Source organism: Nelumbo lutea, chromosome 2 (assembly GCF_056320005.1).
Source record: "Nelumbo lutea isolate HS-2025 chromosome 2, American lotus-T2T, whole genome shotgun sequence".
Taxonomy (NCBI): domain Eukaryota; kingdom Viridiplantae; phylum Streptophyta; class Magnoliopsida; order Proteales; family Nelumbonaceae; genus Nelumbo; species Nelumbo lutea.
The window spans coordinates 68146947-68165313 of NC_142685.1; the positions used below are offsets into that span (position 1 = coordinate 68146947).

General features: G+C 42.9%; 1 protein-coding gene across 5 annotated transcripts in view; it reads left to right on the forward strand.

Annotated features, from left to right (window-relative positions):
- Positions 1-11101: 11101 nt before the first annotated feature.
- The window catches only part of LOC148871362 (uncharacterized), a 30996-nt gene continuing 23730 nt past the window's right edge, over positions 11102-18367 (forward strand). For 3 of the 5 annotated variants that reach the window (XM_088967898.1, XM_088967896.1, XM_088967900.1), the window contains exons 1-3: positions 11102-11413; positions 11934-12011; positions 14064-16823. In XM_088967898.1, the coding sequence (XP_088824024.1) occupies positions 11981-12011; positions 14064-16726 (2694 nt within the window). In that variant the 5' untranslated portion in view covers positions 11102-11413; positions 11934-11980 and the 3' untranslated portion in view covers positions 16727-16823. Of the gene's footprint in view, positions 11414-11933; positions 12012-13693; positions 13729-13814; positions 13890-14063; positions 16824-18367 lie in introns of all 5 variants that reach the window. The other 2 variants (XM_088967901.1, XM_088967899.1) reach the window with 2 other exon arrangements.

Genomic DNA, 18367 nt, shown 5'->3' on the forward strand with positions numbered 1-18367 from the left:
AAGCTGCACCTCAGCTACAGCTCGAACATCAGCTCAAGAGGTCGGAAGGGAGGAGCAGAACCCCCCGAAGCGACCAAGGACAGAAGACCTGATCTTCTTCACTGAGGACGACGCACGCGGGGTCCACTACCCCCATGATGACGCGCTCGTCGTAAAGATAAGGATCAATGACTTCGAAGTCAAGCGTGTCCTCGTTGACTCCAGCAGCTCGGGAGACATTCTTTTCAAGGCAACATTCGACAAGCTTCAGCTCCAAGAGAGCGATCTCAAGCCCACAAGTACTCCCTTGGTAGGCTTCAGCGGAGAGGAAGTCAAGCCCCTGGGGAGAATCACAGTACCTATGGAAGTCAGCACCTGGCCTAGCATAGTGCAGCTCAACCACGACTTCTTGGTGGTTGCAACTCCCTCCCTGTACAATGCCATAATAGGTCGGCCCATCACCCATGCTCTTCGTACGGTGGTCTCCACCTATTATTTGGCGATGAAGTTCCCCACGGGCTTCGAAGTTGGGGTAGAACGAGGCAATCAACTCGAGTCTCGCAAGTGCTATGCCACCACCCTCAAAGGGAAAACCAAGGTGGCCAACGACCTCGAGTTGGAGCGACCTACGAAGCAATGTGAAGAGCGAACTGCACCTACCGAAGAGACTGTTTTTGTACCCACTTCGACAGAGGACCCAACTCGGACACTCCAGATTGTTACCTCAATCCAGGAGCCCCCGCGATCTTAACTGGTAAGTTTTTTATTTCAAAATTTAAATGTTTTTGCATGGTGCGCGGCAGAGATGCCCAGCATAGACCGTAGCATCATAACTCACAAGCTAAATTCTAATCCTGTAGTTAGGCCCGTTAGACAGAAGAAATGAAACTTAGCCCTGGAGTGCTGGAAAGCAGTTGACGAGGAGGTTGGAAAGCTCCTCACAGCCGACTTCATCAGAGAGGTCCATTACCCGAGCTAGGTAGCCAACCCAGTCCTGGTAAAGAAAGCCAACGATAAATGGCACACGTCCGTCGATTATACTGACCTGAACCGAGCTTGTCCAAAGGATTGCTTCCCACTCCTCAATATTGACCGCCTGGTGGACACGACCCCAGGGCATGAGTTGTTGAGTTTCTCGGATGCCTACTCGGGCTATAACCAGATAAGAATGGACCCTGCCGATGAAGAAAAAATGGCTTTTATAACCAAGCTAGGCCTGTACTATTACAAGGTCATGCCCTTCAGACTGAAAAATGCTGGGGCTACCTTCCAAAGACTTGTAAATAAGTTGTTCAAGCCGTTGATCAGCAAGAAAATAGAATGTTATGTAGAAGACATGGTCGTCAAGACTCAGTTTTCACATGATTTAATAAAAGATTTGCACTATGTTTTTGAAATTCTGTGTAAGTTTAACATGAAGCTAAACCCAAACAAGTGTGCCTTCGGTGTCACCTCGGGTAAATTCCTAGGGTATATCGTCAACCGGTGCGGCATTGAGGCCAACCCAAAAAAACTTAAGGCAATCCTAGATATGAGACCACATCGGAAATTGAAGGAGGTTCAGAGGTTGAATGGCCGCATAGCCGCTCTGAGCCGCTTCATGTCCAAATCGGTAGATCGCTGCCTGCCTTTCTTTAAGGCAATTAAAAGCAAAGGCTTTGAGTGGACCAAAGAGTGCCAGCTCGTGTTCGATGAGCTCAAAAGGTACATCGCCAGTATCTCGGTCTTGACCCGACTCGAGGAAGGTGATGTTTTGGGGCTGTACCTCTCGGAAAGTGACGAGGTGGTCAACTCGGTATTGATAAGAGAAGTAGATCGGGTCCAACGACCTATCTACTATGTTCGCAAAGTGTTGTAGGGTGCAGAGACAAGGTATCCAGAGATTGAAAAGTTGGTGTATGCACTAGTGGTTGTAGCTTGGAAGCTCCGTTTGTACCTCCAAGCTCATACTATCGTCGTCCTCACCAACAAGCCTTTGAGGCAAGTCTTGCTCAAGCCCGAGGTCTCTGGTAGGTTGACAAAGTGGGCCATCAAGCTCAGCAAATACGACCTCCAGTACAAACCACGAACTGCTATCAAGGCCCAAGCCTTAGCTGACTTTGTCGCGGGATGCACTTTTAGCACCCAAGTCCCTAGGCCAGTCGAGCTCGAGGCCCCTAGGTCAGATGAGCCCGAGGTTCCTAGGCCGGTTGAGCTCGAGCACCGTGAGGTAGCAACCAGTGTGGCTTCTCTCCTAGTTAGATCAAACCCGACCTGGGATGAGGAGCCCTGGATCCTTCACATGGATGTCTCGTCCAACCAGCAAGGCAGCGGTGTTGGAATCATTCTTTATGGGCCAAGCGAGGTGAAACTGGAGTATGCATTATTCTTTGAGTTCATGGCATCTAACAATGAAGCGGAGTACGAGGCGTTAATAGCCGGGCTGGCTCTAGCAAACGAAGTGAAAGTCAAGCACATCGTTATCTGCAATGATTCTCAGCTCGTGGTCAACCAGGTTACTAGTGAATATGAAGCCCACGAGCCAACCATGATCGCCTACTTAGCCAAAGTCAGAGAGGCTCTATTCAATTTCCAGTCTCACTTCATCAAGCAAATCCCGAGATCTGAGAACACTGAGGCCGATGCCCTATCCCGGTTAGCCAACACCAGTGATAATACCACGAGAACCATGTATATAGAGAACTTACCTCGGCCTAGCATTCTCGGGGGGGGGGGGGGGGTAGGGGTAGAGGAGGTCGCTCTTGTCGTTCAAGCAGAGCCGAGCTAGATTGATCCACTCGTGAGCTTCCTGCTACATGGGACCCTCCCTGTAGATCGCAGTGCCGCCAGAAGGGTAGAGCGTCAGGTAGCCAAATATGTCATAATAGACAAATGACTGTACTGAAAATCTTACACGCTCCCCTATCTGTGCTGCTTGTGACCTTCCGAGGCCAAGCTCGTGCTCCACGACACTCATGAGGGTCTGTGCGGTAGATACTTGGGGGGTAGGGCTCTCACCCAGAAAGTGCTATGACAGGGATACTACTGCCCAACAATGAATGCAGATGCAATCGAGCTCGTCAGAAGATGTGACAAGTGTCTGAAGCACGCCAACATCCACCACTAGCCTGCCACCGGCCTGAAGTATCTCACCAACCCGTGGCCTTTCGCACAGTGGGAGATTGATATACTTGGACCATTTCTGCCAACAATAGGGCAGAGGAGGTTCTTAGTGGTGGCAGTTGATTATTTTACTAAGTGGGTAGAAGCTAAGTCCCTCACAACGATCATAGCCCGGAATATGCAAAACTTCTTTTGAAAGAATATAGTGTGTCGTTTTGGACTACCCCGAGTACTAATCTCTGACAACGATAAGCAGTTCGAGGATATTAAATTCCAGAACCGATGCAAAGATATGGGAATTCAACAAAATTTCACCTCGGTAGCACACCCTCAAGCAAATGGTCAAGCGGAGGTCACGAACAGAGCCATTCTCCACGGACTGAAGGCACACCTCGACTGAGCTAAGGGACTCTGGGTAGACGAGCTACCCAGTGTACTATGGGCTTATCGGATCACAGTAAAGACCGCAGTAGGCGAGACTCCCTTCAACCTCACTTATGGCATTGCAGTAGTCATCCCAACCGAGATCGAGGTTCCCATGCTACGTCTAGAAGTGTACGATGATGAAACAAACGAAGATTATGCACCAACCTCGACCTACTTGACGAGGTACGGGACCCCGCATACATTAGGACCATGACCTACCAGCAAAGAGTAGCTCGGTACTATAACGCCAGGGTCAAAAAGCGAAACTTCCGCGTCAGAGACCTAGTTCTTCATAAAGTCATGGTACCTGAGCCCGGTGTTGGTAAGCTCGGGCCGAATTGGGAAGGACCCTACCGAGTAAAGTGGGTGCTCAGGGAAGGAACACATGAGCTCGAAATCCTAGAAGGTAAACAAGTACATCAGGCATGGAATATTGTCAACTTAAGGCAGTATTACCTGTAATCACCGAGCTGAGTGGACCATAAGTTGTTCCCCCAGAAGGGGGTCGACCATAGTCGCTCCCTGAGTTTAAGGGCCATACGTCGAGCTAACGAAGACCCCGGCACTATAAGACCCAGTCACCTCTATGGCATGTGTGAACACTAAGAGAGTGGACCATAAGTCACTCCCCTAGCCCAAGGGCTAAAACGCCAAGCTAACGAAGACCTCGACATCGTATAAGACCTAATCGCTTCATCAGCATAGGCTAAGTATTAATACCAAAGGCACAGGCAACTTGGGTGTGAATCCTATGATGCATAGCCCGCCCCGGTATACAAGTTGGACCCGTTAGGGACAACCAACTTCAACTTAAGTAACCCAGCTCCAAACAAGTCAGGCATATGCTTGCTATGTTGGTCACCTCGGTGTACGTTATAAGATAACCCTTACCAAGTACTGGGAGATAGCTCAGGGTAACGATAATCGAGAAACCCCATTTCGGGCACTTAGCCCTAACAGTTCGAGTGAAATAGTCACTTCGACAAAAGAGTAAATCGCACAACACTTAGCAAAAGAAAAAAAGAGAAACATTCCATTACTAGTTCTTATAAAAAAGAAAAAAACTGGGCCTAACAACCCGGGAGAATACATCAAAACAGAAAGAAAAGAAAGAGAACTAGCTCGGCCGCCCGGGAGCAACCACTTCAAAAGATTCATTTCAGAAGAAGAAAAAAAGAGAGCAACCAACCTCAAGGTCCCACCTCCTCTACGTCCTCATCGCTCTCCTCTTGGGAGTCAGGCTCCTCCTCCTCTGCAGTGTCCGCCGTCTCTAGGGCCAGGTCCCTCATTGTTATGCCCTTAAGGCTAAGGCCGGAGAACTTCTTCCGAACCAGTCACCAACAAAGTTTGAACCCCGAGCAGTAGGACTTCGAGCTATATTCGACCTGGAGGTCGTGGAACTGCTGGGACTCTTTAAAGTCCTTCACCGCCTTAGCCCGCTTTGCATCCACTGCGGTGTCGAAGTTTTGGGTCCTCTCATTGAGCATGGACTCCAAGCTCTAGACCTGCTAGCAAAGAAGCTCCCTCTTCGCCGCCACCCTCGAAGACCTCTCTCTGTAACGGGTGCTCTCCTCAGATAGTCGGGAGATCTGTCTTCCTGGTCCCTAACGAGTAGCTCCTGGGCCTTGCTCCCCTTCTGAGCTTGGAGGAACTCATCTTGGGCTTGGTTGAGCTCGTGTTGGAGCCTCTACACTTCCAACCTCTGATTGACAGCATCATGGGAGTGAATAGCAATCTGACAAGCCATGGCATGGATGGCGGAGTTCAGCTGCCAATAGAAAGCCGAGGTAAGTAAGGGGGGGAGAGAAAAGAAAAGGGGGGGGGGGAGAAAAAGGGAAGAAGCAGGCGCTTACCACCATGCAGTGAGCGAAGGCCAGCTTGGTGAGCTGCCTAAGGTGTATCCCGACCTAGTTCATGATCTCCTCGTGACTGACCTCCAGTCGGCTCCTCCACAAGGCCACGAGGAAGTTGGTGACACTTTCGTCCCTCCCCTCGGTAGGAAACCGTGGGAAGATGGTGAGGCCGTACGGCGTGACCGAAGGGTACTGCTCCTGGGGTGGGACCTCTTCTTCTTCGCTGCCTCCCGTGGCTACTCCCTCGAACGACACAGGTGGGACCTCTGGTGGTGGAACAAAGGCTGGGTCCACAGCCTCGAACTCGGCGGCCCCAGAAGTGGACGATTGGTCGGGGTGCGACCTCTTCACCCTATGCTTCTAGTTGATTGAAAAAAGGCGACATGCATCCACACCAGACATGTTCGCTGCAAGAATCACGAAGCTTAGTCCAGCTCGCAAAAAAAAGGGGGGGGGGGGGAGAAGGCGACGTAAGGGTAACCTACTGGGGCTCAAGTTGGCCTGCACGAGCTTGTCCTCAGCCCTATAGTCCGAATAGAGGAAGCCTACCCCAGCCCAAGACTACAATGTTTCCTGAACTTTCGGGTTCAACTCAACGCCCGTGTCCTGAACGGTGGCCCTCTAGTGGGTTGGAAAGGGCCACCCCTCAGGGTTGTGAACTACAAAATAACCCCGCTTCCAGGCTGAGATCCTGTTTGGCAGATCATGGAGGAGCTTGAAGCCAGGACAAGGGGAAAAGTAATAAGAGCGCCTTTCTAGAGGGGCTCTGGGGGAGGCATTCTTAATTGACAAGATAGTGGCAAAGATATCAAGGGAAAGAGGAAGACAATACTCGAAAAACAGAGAAATTGTTCCAACCACATTCCAGATTGAGTTCGGATGGAGTTGGTCTATGGTGACATTGAAATTGGTAAGAACCTCCACTATCAAAGGGTGTAGAGGGAGTCGGAGACTAGCCACGAGCTGCTCCTCCGAGATCACGATCTCGTCGTGGCCATGTTCCCAATGATAGTTGCCGGATGGGAGGCTGTAAATGAGATCCCTGGGGAGGTTATAGTAAGAGACTAGGGCCTGAAGTCTCTCCATAGACATGGAGGAAGAGCCGAAGATATCCGGCTCTCGACCCTGGAAAGTGGAAGCCGAGTTACCGGGGGCCTCTTGGACCTCCGGAGCTTGCCCTTCAGGGAACCCCCAAGCTCCCCCCGAGCTCAAGGGGACCTTGCCCTGATTACCGTCTCGGGAAAAGCCACCATAGTACGGATACCCAAACATTGTTTGGACAGAGTAGAGGACTCACCAGAAAAGTAAACTGAGAAAGCGACGAGAACGAGGAGAGCTCGAGCAAGCAAGGCGAAGGCGCAACCTCAAAACTGAAAAGAAAGGCAAGTTGGCGTAAAAAAATGAGGCTTGGGGCCCTCCTATTTATAGCCACTATGCCCAAAAAACCAACGGTTCCAATCGAAGCGGATCCAATGGCCTATAATAAAGCCGGTTGCACGTCCTCCAAGATTGAAATAAAGCTGGTTACACGTCTTTCGAAACTGAAAGCAGCTTGGTGCATTTTTCGGCGCCCAAAAATCTAGAAATTGCCTTTCATCCGCAGTATACTTCATGCGGTCAATCAACCTAGTTTAAATTATGGGTCAAATCCCCCCGTCACTTCATGAACTCCCCGCGCTAGAGTAAGGCCCTTAGCCCGAGGAGTGGGGGGCAATTGATGGAGGGTGATTTAACCCGACCTCCTAACTAAGGGACACGTGGATATAACTCGACGTAAGTGACAACTCAGTATGATAGCTTGGCCACAACTCGGCGTAATGAGCTCACTGAAACCCCAACAGAACAACTCGCCACTAGACAGCTCGCTACAGAATGGCTTGCTGCAAGGTAGCTTGCTATTGGGGAGCTCGCTATTGAGCAACCCGGAGTCTTCAGGAAACTTCTTATCCGGCAAGACCGTGCTTGTCAGACTGTTCCCACGTCTCTTGTTTGGGGCGCAACACCTGTCAGTCCAGAGGATTGCGCCCACGTCTCACATCAGGTGGCATTGTGCATGACAACTTTGCATAACGTCTCTCAGCTGACAGGACCGCACCCTGCAATGGATACCTGCACCAATCGAATCAGCCTGAAAAATAACATCTGTAACAGAGAATCAGAGGCGGTTACACCCGATTTGATAGAGCATTAATATATAAGGGCTCTGACCCCCAAGTGCGCATCTCCACTCTTAGCTCATTTTCCTTTACTACTCTCTAAACTTTCCACCGAGTTCTAACTTAAGCATTGGAGTGTTCCCACTGGATGAGTTCCCCGAGAATCCTTAATCTTCTCCTTCTCAAATGTTGTCCGTTGCCTGGTAGGAGCGAGGCCCCTACCAGTTAGGAGTGATCAGATCGCACTACATCAGGTCTCGTTCCTATTTTCCTTGAATTGTCTCAAAGAGCTGATAGAATGAGGTTGTAGCATATAGTACCACTATTGGGCTGCTTCCTTGAGGGTGAAGACAAAAGCTTTGCACATAAGAGAATCTGAGGTGTGATACAACTCGAGAGCCTTAAATCTCTCCATGGGCTTGAGAAGGTTGGTAATGCTAGTGTACTTCTCAAACTAGGGTGTCCTGAAAGTTGAAACCACCTAAGGGGAGCTCGTCAATGATCTCTTAAATTAATATTGGTTCCTTGGTCACTTGGGCTTCGGGGGAGTAGTTCGGTGCTCCCGTGACTTCCCCTAACTTGACGACTCCACTCAATGGTGTCAATCCATTGGCACATATCCTAAGCTAGGAGTTGACATCATCATTCATGTGGTTCAACTTTGGGGACCAATTGTCTTTCTTGTCCTAACTAAGCTCATTAGCATGAGAGCACTATGGTACTAGGATTCGAGTACTAAAGCAACGAGGGTTCTGGGCAATCTAGGTTTGGCCCTATTAGAGGTCCACCTTGAAGAGTAGCGATGAATAATACTAGAGTTCTACTCCTACATGGGTTGGATAATTAGCTGAGATGCCCCACCTTGAAGAGTAGCGATGAGGTCCTCAACCCATTGGTGGAGTGTAATGAACTACTCCTGAATCACAGGTTTATTCTCAGGTCCACAAGGTGGGGATGCATTGTTGCCAATGTGAGATCCCCTGGGATGGTTGTTGCTAGAGTGGGTGGAGTGGCTAGTTGAACAATTTTTAAGACGCATTTGTCGTTAGAAGTGATAAAATGCATAGAGTTTAAGACTTTTCATTGTGTTTCCACAAATGATGCTAATCTAGTGCTATCTGAGTTATGGTGAATGAGCAACAAATAAAATATTGGTGAATTGGATGAATTGAACTAATTTGACAACTTATACACATAGAAGTTAGAGGCTGCGAGGTGATTGCCTAGAGAGGAGCATTTTGATGCTCGAGTTAGTAAGAGTAAGGTGGTCAGCTAAGTCGAGTTGGTTGGGCCAAACTAGTCTTAATTGTACATGTTGAAGAAATTAAATGAGCAATGAGACTTTGAGAGTTCTGAGAGGTAGAGAGTGTGAAGATGGAGGTTGCCTTGGGGATCATGTCATTATATACCTATTGGGGAGTGTCGTTGTGCTCCTCGTTAGTGGGACATGTGTTGGCTTGTAAGGTGGCCAACAATTGAGCCTTTAGGGGAGTAAATCACATGTTGTGGGACGAGGAGTTTAGGAGTGTTAGTATCGACCCTGGCACATGTTAGGTTTGGTTGTCACATGCCTTCGTCCTACCTAGGACTTGTGTCATGCTCTAACATTATCTCACTAGTTGAATAAGGTCGTGCAATGTTGTCACTTTGTTGCTTGCTTGAGCCTCGACTACGTGTGAGTCCTTGGCTTGGCCATGTGTTACCTTTCTAAGTAGTCCATGTGGTAGTCAAATCAGACTTGATTTACGACCACATCAGCACCATTGTCATTTTATCAGATAATTGGTGTCAAGTCAACACCAAATTGGCATTTTCCCTGATGGATCTTGAAATTTTGTTTGGTTAAATTAGAGATTACAAATTTCCCCACAAAACCGAGGGCCCAGATCCGACCTACCCCGAACGGAGCAGATTTTCCCTGACCTTAAATGGGGATGGGTCGGGTTTGGGGATAATAGCCTAATAGGTGTTGAGTGTTCTTAGTCTTACGTTTTGGACTTTTGTCTGTTTTTTTTTTTTTTTTTTTTTTGCACTTTCAATTCTCTGTTTGCCTCCTTTGAAATTTAGATTCTACAACAATGCCGGTTGTTGAAGTCTTAAGGTATATTGTTTTAAAACTCCACATTTCCATTTAAGGGCCTCTTTTTCCATTTAAGGGCCTCTTGTAGTAATTTGAAGTCTTAAGGTATATATATACTCAAATGAAAAGTTTAGTGTTTCTTTTTTTCTTTGTTTGTTGTAGTGATCAATATAACCTAGTTAGTAGTTAGATGTTATTTTTTGTGCTAAAATTTAATGTGTTTTAAAAAAATTATAATTCTAGCCATAGATGTGTAGTTTTCATTGTTAGCTAAGATTTGCATTTTTCTTTAACCTGTGCACACTAACCATAGATAAAATTTTTCCTTTCAAAACAGATTTCAGTACATCTTTAGTTTCAAGTTTATTTTCAAAAGACTCCAGTTCTCTTGCCCATGCCTACCCACAATATATCACCCTCCATGAATTGAGAACACCTCCCCTTGCATAATATTATGTAGAGAATGAGAATGTGTGACTGTGATAAACATGGGTAGGGTTCTCGTGGACAGGAGATCCGGACTCTTTTCAAAAGTCCTTAGGTTCCTCTTAGTCCATATTGTCCACATCACAACAGGAATCCGAATAATGGACTCATCTTCGCTTAACCCCTTAAATTCCGACTCATCTTTGTTTTTTGTATGAACTAGAAAATATACAAAACTTGGATTTTAATAGTATTAAAAAAAATAATAGCATATTAGAACCTGATACACTATAATTGAAACTATCTACCTTTTCAGATGAATTATTTAATTTATATTACATAGATGTGTGGGGATGGGGTTGAATCCTTGCCTTGATACCGGCGACGGGGCGGGGATGGAGAAGGAGTGCCCCGCCCCATACCTGCCTACCCGCTCCATTGTCATTCCTAGGTTAAATGTCTATCAAGAATACATTTTTCTCCAGTTAGATAATTAGCATTAGGTTAATGCCAAATAGGGGTTTCCCCAATGAAGCTTGATATTTTGTTTGGCGAAATGTTTATCAAGAAAATATTTTCTTAGGTTATGTGAGAATCAGCTGTTCGGGGAAAATAATAAAATGTTTTTTTACTGTTTGGAACATGTGGCACCTAATGGTGCCTAGTTGTCAAAAAACACTAATAAACCTGTCTCAACTTTTTTTTGAAGAAAAACACTATACAAAAACATTTATTAGACCATTTCTTAAAAAATGACACTACATCAATGCTACGTTTGAAATAGGGAAAGGTGTCGTTTGAGATAATGTTTTTTTTTTTTTTTTTGTATTTTCTTGTTTTTTAATGCTGTTAGCAACAGTGTACTGATGTGGCATTGAAAAATGCTTACGTGGCAGTAATTAGCAACGGTTTCAAACAAAAAAAAGAAAACGACATATACTATGCAGTACCAATTTCTCGAAACACCTACGAGCAAACGGCAACAGTACCAATGCAGCACCGTTTTCTCAAAACACCTGTTGCAAACGGCATTGGTTCCAAACTGGCTTAGATAAACGGGAATGAAGGTATACACCCCCGCCCCATATTCATGTCGACTCTCTAACGAAAGCAATTTGACGTCGAGCATTTGAGCAAAGCCTGCGGCACTAATACCGATCGTACCTCCATATCACCCGATCTTGCAGTGGATACACCCTTTCCTTGATTCATCCTGTGGTTTTATATGCTCTGTTTTTTGCCTCTAATGAATGAAAGTTAAGGATGCCAAATGTGTACTTGCAGCATATCAGAGCATATTATGAATTCATTGCTCAAATCCAATTTCAAGTGTTCTGCAGCTCGTAGTCATATTCTTCTCTCCTTGCTGCTGCCTGCTTCTCTTCCTTCAGGTGTGCTTTGATGTCCTTTTCCTTTTCTTTAGGCTTCACTTGAATGTGGTTTTGGCCCTAGAATGCTCCTTTCTTCTTGTTGAGCTTCTTATGAATCATCTGTTCCAATGTCAAGTGCTTAGTCGGAGTCAGACTGCTCCTGACTATGTTACCTGGATACGACGACACAGCTAGACATGGATACTAGATTAGACCATTCATGACTCTCTCATGTGTTCCCCCTTCCTCCTTCCAAGTCCCAACAAACGCATGCCTATTCTTCTTTTGCATTGGAAGAGGATGAGGTTGCTAAACAGATAGGCCCATTCTGGCTGCTGCATGTGGATAATGTGTCCTTGCTGGAAATGAAACTGTAGTAATCGTGCAAACTACACAAATCCACATATAGATAGATTGTGCAGATTTGTGTGCGCACATGTGTTTGTAATATTTACTTGCAAAGACAACTCTGGAATTTATTCTTCAGGCAGCCTATCTTTGTTGTCACTTACAGTTTTGCTTTCTTGATTGTTGACTATAGGTAAAGAAGCAAGTAAAATGCCATATTGAGAGGTCAGACATGGAAATATGAAGATGAAGAAGCTCTTGAATAGCCAAGGTAATAATGGATCATGTTAGAGTTTCCTCTTTTTTTTCCCCTTCTCTTTTAAGTTTTTGATTCTCTCACATTGTTAAGTGGCTGACCGAGGTACAGAAAACTGAAAAAGCAAAAAGGGGTGGTTTTCCTTCTTGGGAGTTTAGTTTTCATTATATTCCACCATTTTGAATTAATCCCTCTTGGCCATGTTGGTCTTGTTGATAAGAATGTTCTCCCTTCAGTTCTTTCCTGCTTCAGGATCTTACTCTTGTTGCCTGTTTGTCTCTTTTTCCCACTGTGGCTTCCCCGATATGACTCTTTCTGATCTACATATGCACGTCACCTAAATTTTGAATCCTTTTCTCCCATTTCTCTGGCTGTTCCTGGAATTCCCAACAAGGTTTTAAAATGCTAAAGGCATAGTTGAGGCTTAATGGCTCAAAAAGGCGAGGTGTAAGCCTAAAAAAAAGAGTAATTGAAGTTTATAGATAATACATATGATGAACTAAGATAGAATGATAGAATTTACAAGCACCCATAAAAAAGAAGTCTATAAGTAACAAAATGTAGGCTTTTAGCATTCAACAAAATAATAACTAATCAACTAACTACCACAAACCTTTTATATTTCAAGTTTCAAAATCCAAATTTATCAAATTGTTCAAATGAAAAATCATATGCTTTAGATTATCTTAAATTCCCCATCATCAAAGTTTCTTTCACTAACGAGATCTTCTAATGAGTCATCCATATAATTGATACTAGATTTCTGGTTACCCAGCATTTTAGAAGAAAGGAAACAACTTAGTTGGTTTAATATATGCAACAAATAAATCAATAAAAAGAAAACAAATCCATTAGGAAGAGAATTGAGAGGTAAAAATTGGGTAGATAGTATTTTCTTGTGGAGAAATAGAATAAGTGACAAACTTAGGATGCCAGATTTCTAGCCACCCGTAAGTGTAGAATGATAAGAAAAGGAATCCCACTTGATTTAACCAAGAATGAAGAGAGAATGATCAAGGTTCTTTTTGGCCCTTGTTGCATTGAACTTGAACTAGGAACTTTGTTTGCTCTATTAGCTTTTCAACCTTTTTTATTTGCCCCATAATTACCAAGGTGCCATTCACATATGGTTTAAACTAAAAAAAAATATTACAATCTTTTTTTGTTTGTATGAAATAACTCAATTGTTGTAGGTTTTTGAGGCTTACACCTTTCTACACCTCACAGATTGAGGCTTGAGGCTTATGCCTCTTTATAACAAAGGCTTACACCTCAAACCAAAGCTATGAGGCTTAAGCCTCAGACCAAAGTTATAAGGCTTAAGCCTTGAAGAGAATTTGAGTGCTTTGCCTCAAGGTGTAAGCCTCATGCTTCAAGGCTTAAGCCTTTTAAAACCATGATTCTGAAAATGGGCCCGAGGAGCTAAAGCTACACACTTATGCACTTAAATAGTATGGTCAAAGTTGTGCTTGACCTTGAAAAATAAGTGCTAAAATTTATTAAACAGAAAAAAATGGGTCCCAAAGATGTGGCACACTTAGTTTCCGATTGAGTATATTATATTTTTCCAACATTAGGGGTTACCAAACTGCTTCCTTGGTTCCATCTGTTTTAAATATTCAAAATAAAGTATACTGATTTGATTGGAGATTAGATATCAACCCTCTTGCAAGGCCTAAAGCTCATGTTCACTTCAGGTCTACTTTGGGTTGAGGTGGAAGGAGTTGCACAGGTAGTGGTTTATTGGATTAGCTCTTTCTTTTAGGGTTGTTGGACTGTGTTCCATCTTATTAAAGAAGCTAAATCTTTGATATCCAGATTGAACACCTTGCTCAGATGGATACCAAAACCAACTAACCAGCTTGTTTATAAGTGGTGGATGGACTGAGAGAGGTGATTATATTGGAGTTCTACCTTCCTGAATAGAGCAGTTTTCATTGTATGCTGTGGCCTTGTTGGATGATACACATGTTTTGGTGGCCCCTCTCTATGATAGACTTAAAACAATCTTTTTCTTTAATCATTATTTATGGTCATGAATGTGTTGTTATTTATATTGAATTGCAGGAATAAATTTTCATTATGCTTGTGTGTACTACTATCCCTACAACATATATAAGGAGTTCTCATCAGAATGCGATAAACCTTCCTCAGAGATAAGTAGGAAGGCTAATTTCTCTGTGAACGGGGACAACCAAGAGGAAGGTGCAATAGCTGGAGTGGATGATATTTGCCACATTTTAGCAAGTGGCCCTTGGAGTTCTGCCTTAGAAAATTCTCTATTGCAGCTACATGAAAAACCTCAACAACAGTTAGTGATTGGAGTTCTACATAGACTGAAAGATTTTAGTTTAGCAATAAACTATTTCCGGTGGGCTGAGAGGAAAAGTAGCCAAGTGCAAAGTTTTGAAGCATATGATTTATTGCTCAGAATAATGGCTAACAGTAAAAACTTTGGCAGCTTGGAGTGTATTCTGGAGGAAATGAGTCTGTGTGGATATGGACTCTCAAATAACACCTGTATTGAGTTAGTCATGAACTGTGTGAAGTCTCGGATGCTGATGGAAGCTTTCAATCTGATGCAAATCTTGCAGAAGTTCAAATTTCGTCCTGCATTTTCAGCTTATACAATTCTAATTGGTGCTATGGCTGAGTTTCGCAAACCAGATCTTGCACTCTCTCTTTTTCATCAAATGCAGGAGATTGGCTATGAAGTCAATGTGCATTTATTTACAACTCTTGTCCGTGCTTTTTCCAAGGAAAGCCGGATTGATGCAGCTCTTTCCTTACTGGATGAAATGAGGAGAAACTCTTTTGAAGCAGACATTGTTCTTTATAATGTTTGTATAGACTGCTTTGGCAAGGTTGGTAAGCTGGATATGGCTTGGAAATTTTTCCATGAGATGAAAGCTCAAGGTCTTGTGCCAGATGATGTGACCTATACTAGCATGATAGGGGTTCTTTGCAAAGCTAAGAGGCTGGATGAAGCTGTGGAGTTATTTGAACAGATGGAACTGAACAGGAATGTCCCCTGTGCATATGCTTATAACACCATGATCATGGGCTATGGCTCCGCTGGGAAGTTTGATGAAGCTTATGAATTACTTGAACGACAGAAAGGAAAGGGGAGCATCCCAAGTGTGATTGCATATAATTGCATCCTTACTTGCCTTGGCAAGAAGGAGAGAGTAAATGAGGCTCTTAGGATCTTCGAGGAGATGAAGAAAGATGCAGTACCCAATCTTTCGACCTATAATATTCTTATAGACATGCTCTGCAGGGCAGGGAAACTTGACGTTGCTTTTGGGATTAGGGGTTGCATGGAAGCAGCTGGTTTGTTTCCTAATGTCTTGACCATAAACATAATGGTTGACCGGCTTTGTAAAGCAGGAAAGATAGATGAAGCTTGCAGTATCTTTGAAAACATGGATCAGAAGGGCTGCAAACCAAATGCAACTACATTCTGTTCATTGATCGATGGGTTGGGTAGACAAGGTAGGGTTGATGATGCTTACAGGTTGTTTGAAAGAATGTTGGATGAAGGTGAGATTCCAAATGCTGTTGTCTACACATCCCTCATTAGAAACTTCTTCAAGTGTGGCAGGAATGAGGATGGGCACAAAATTTACAAAGAAATGATCCGTCAAGGATGTTCTCCTGATCTGACCCTTCTTAATACCTATATGGATTGTGTTTTCAAGGCTGGTGAAACTGACAAGGGCAGGGCTTTATTTGAGGAAATCAGGAGCAGGGGTTTAGTTCCAGATGTGCAAAGCTACTCTGTTCTAATCCATGGCCTTGTGAAAGCTGGCCATGCACAAGAGACCTATAAGTTGTTTTATGCAATGAAGGAACAAGGCTATATTCTTGATACCCGTGCTTATAACACAGTCATTAATGGTCTCTGCAAGTCAGGTCAAGTGAACAAAGCTTACCAGCTATTGGATGAAATGAAGGCAAAAGGCCTTCAACCCACAGTAGTTACGTATGGTTCAATCATTGATGGGCTTGCAAAGATAGACAGGCTTGATGAGGCATACATGCTCTTTGAAGAAGCAAAATCAAAACAAATAGAATTAAATGTTATTATTTATAACAGTCTTATTGATGGCTTTGGAAAAGTTGGTAGAATTGATGAAGCATATCTAATCATGGAAGAGTTGATGCAAAAGGGTTTGACACCTACTATATGCACGTGGAACTGCCTACTTGATGGATTGGTGAAGGCAGAGGAAATCAATGAAGCTCTTGTTTGCTTTCAATCCATGAAAGACTTGAAATGCTCTCCTAACAACATTACTTACAGTATTATCATAAATGGATTATGTCGAGTTCAGAAGTTCAACAAAGCCTTGGTTTTTTTGCAAGAGATGCAGAAGCAAGGATTAAAACCTAATGTAATCACCTACACCACCATGATTTCTGGTCTTGCTAAGGCTGGGAACATAACTGAAGCTAATTGGCTCTTTGAGAGGTTCAAGGCAAGTGGAGGGAAACCTGACTCTGCTAGTTATAATGCTTTGATAGAAGGGTTAAGCAATGCTAATAGGGCCATGGATGCATATGCATTTTTTGAGGAGACTCGCTTAAAAGGTTTTAACATCCATGCGAAGACATGCATTGTTCTTTTGGATGCATTGCACAAGGCTGAACGTATTGAAGAGGCAGCAATAGTTGGTGCCGTGTTAAAGGAAACAGCAAGGTCTCACCATGCTTCAAGATCCTTCTAAGTTGTAAGATATGGGTTGAAAATTTTCCAGCTTGCTGGAGGAATTCAGTTTTCTCTTATCATGGTCCTTCAAAGTGGCACAATTTCTCCCTATGGAGGTATTTTCTTGCCTAATTAAGAGTAAATTGCAAGAACTCTCAGATCTGGCTTTTCAAACAGTATAAACAGTTGAAAACTATGCTGGAAATATATAATCCTCCAAGATAACAAGAGTATAAACAGTTGCAAGAACTCTCAGATTTGTGATGCCATGAATGTAGTTCATCTATGTTAGGTACTGCATGATACCATGATATCATCTTGTAGTAACTGCTTTGGCACTTTGTATCTGGCCCAAGCTCATACACTGTAGATGCAAAAATTTGAAGAAAAGAAAAGGTTTCAGACATTAGCAACAACCTGGGATTGAAAGTAACCCTACATCATGGAAATAAAATGGGACTGGAGCAATCACTTGATTATTCTAATTGCTAACAATAATAAATTTTGTCATCTTTTTCACATTGTACATATACTATTATGACTATATATGATCAATTGATCATATGGACATATGGTATGTGATGTCATTAATATATTGGGATTATGGATAGACTAAGTCCAATATTTCAAAATTATAGATGAAGACAGTCAGTTTAAGCACTATCAAGTTCAGTATAGTTAAGGGATCTTCTTTTACAGATGTGTCCTTGTGTTACTGCCATACTCACTGCAGTGCCATGATGGAACTGGTTATCTTTTAGCTTGAAAACAAATACCCCTGAACCAACACCTACCCCCAATGCTACTTTCTAAAAGGTGATTACCCAATGCTGGGCATGGCTATCGAGGGTCTTGGGACAGTTGGACTAAACATGGACCTAACCTCTGCCATTTTTTACACAAATTGGCCCTTCTCAGACTCAAACCTGCATTTTGATTTTACCATTGCTTTGAGCAGTGGCCCTAACCCAATATAGTTTCTAATATTCCTAAAGTACCCTCACCTCTTTTCCCCTCTTCTTTCCCAAGGTTTAAAATGTCGATGTCGATGGAAATGTCGCTTACATAGGACATATGTCGGAAATGTTGAGGGGAAATATTGTAAAAATTAGAGACATTATGGAAATATTATGAAATATGTGGAAATATGCAATGATATTTTGTAAAATGATAAAAGAAGCATTAAGACATATTTCTAGACTACTATCTTATTCCCAACCATTATATAAAGCTAAGAAACTAAGATCAATAACAAATTAGTAAATGACGATTTACTGATTTATTACACATTTTGATGTTTTTACAAGGTTATCTGATATTTTCTTTTCTTATTTTTAATTCTGATTTATTATAAATTCTAATATATTTATTTCACACTTGTAAATAGAAATACATTTATTCTGATTTTTTAAATATTAAAGTTATAATACATTATGTTCTATTTTAAATTTAATAATCTGATTCTCTTTTTTGTAGTATTAAGATTATGATAAATCCTGATTTCTTATAAAACTTAATGAATTTATTATATTTTTAATACTAAACTTATAATAAATTATGATTTAGTATCAAATTTAATAAATTTATTCTGATTTTTTATATTAAATGTAGAATATGATTTATTAAAAATTTAATAAACATTTTCTGATTTTAATAAATA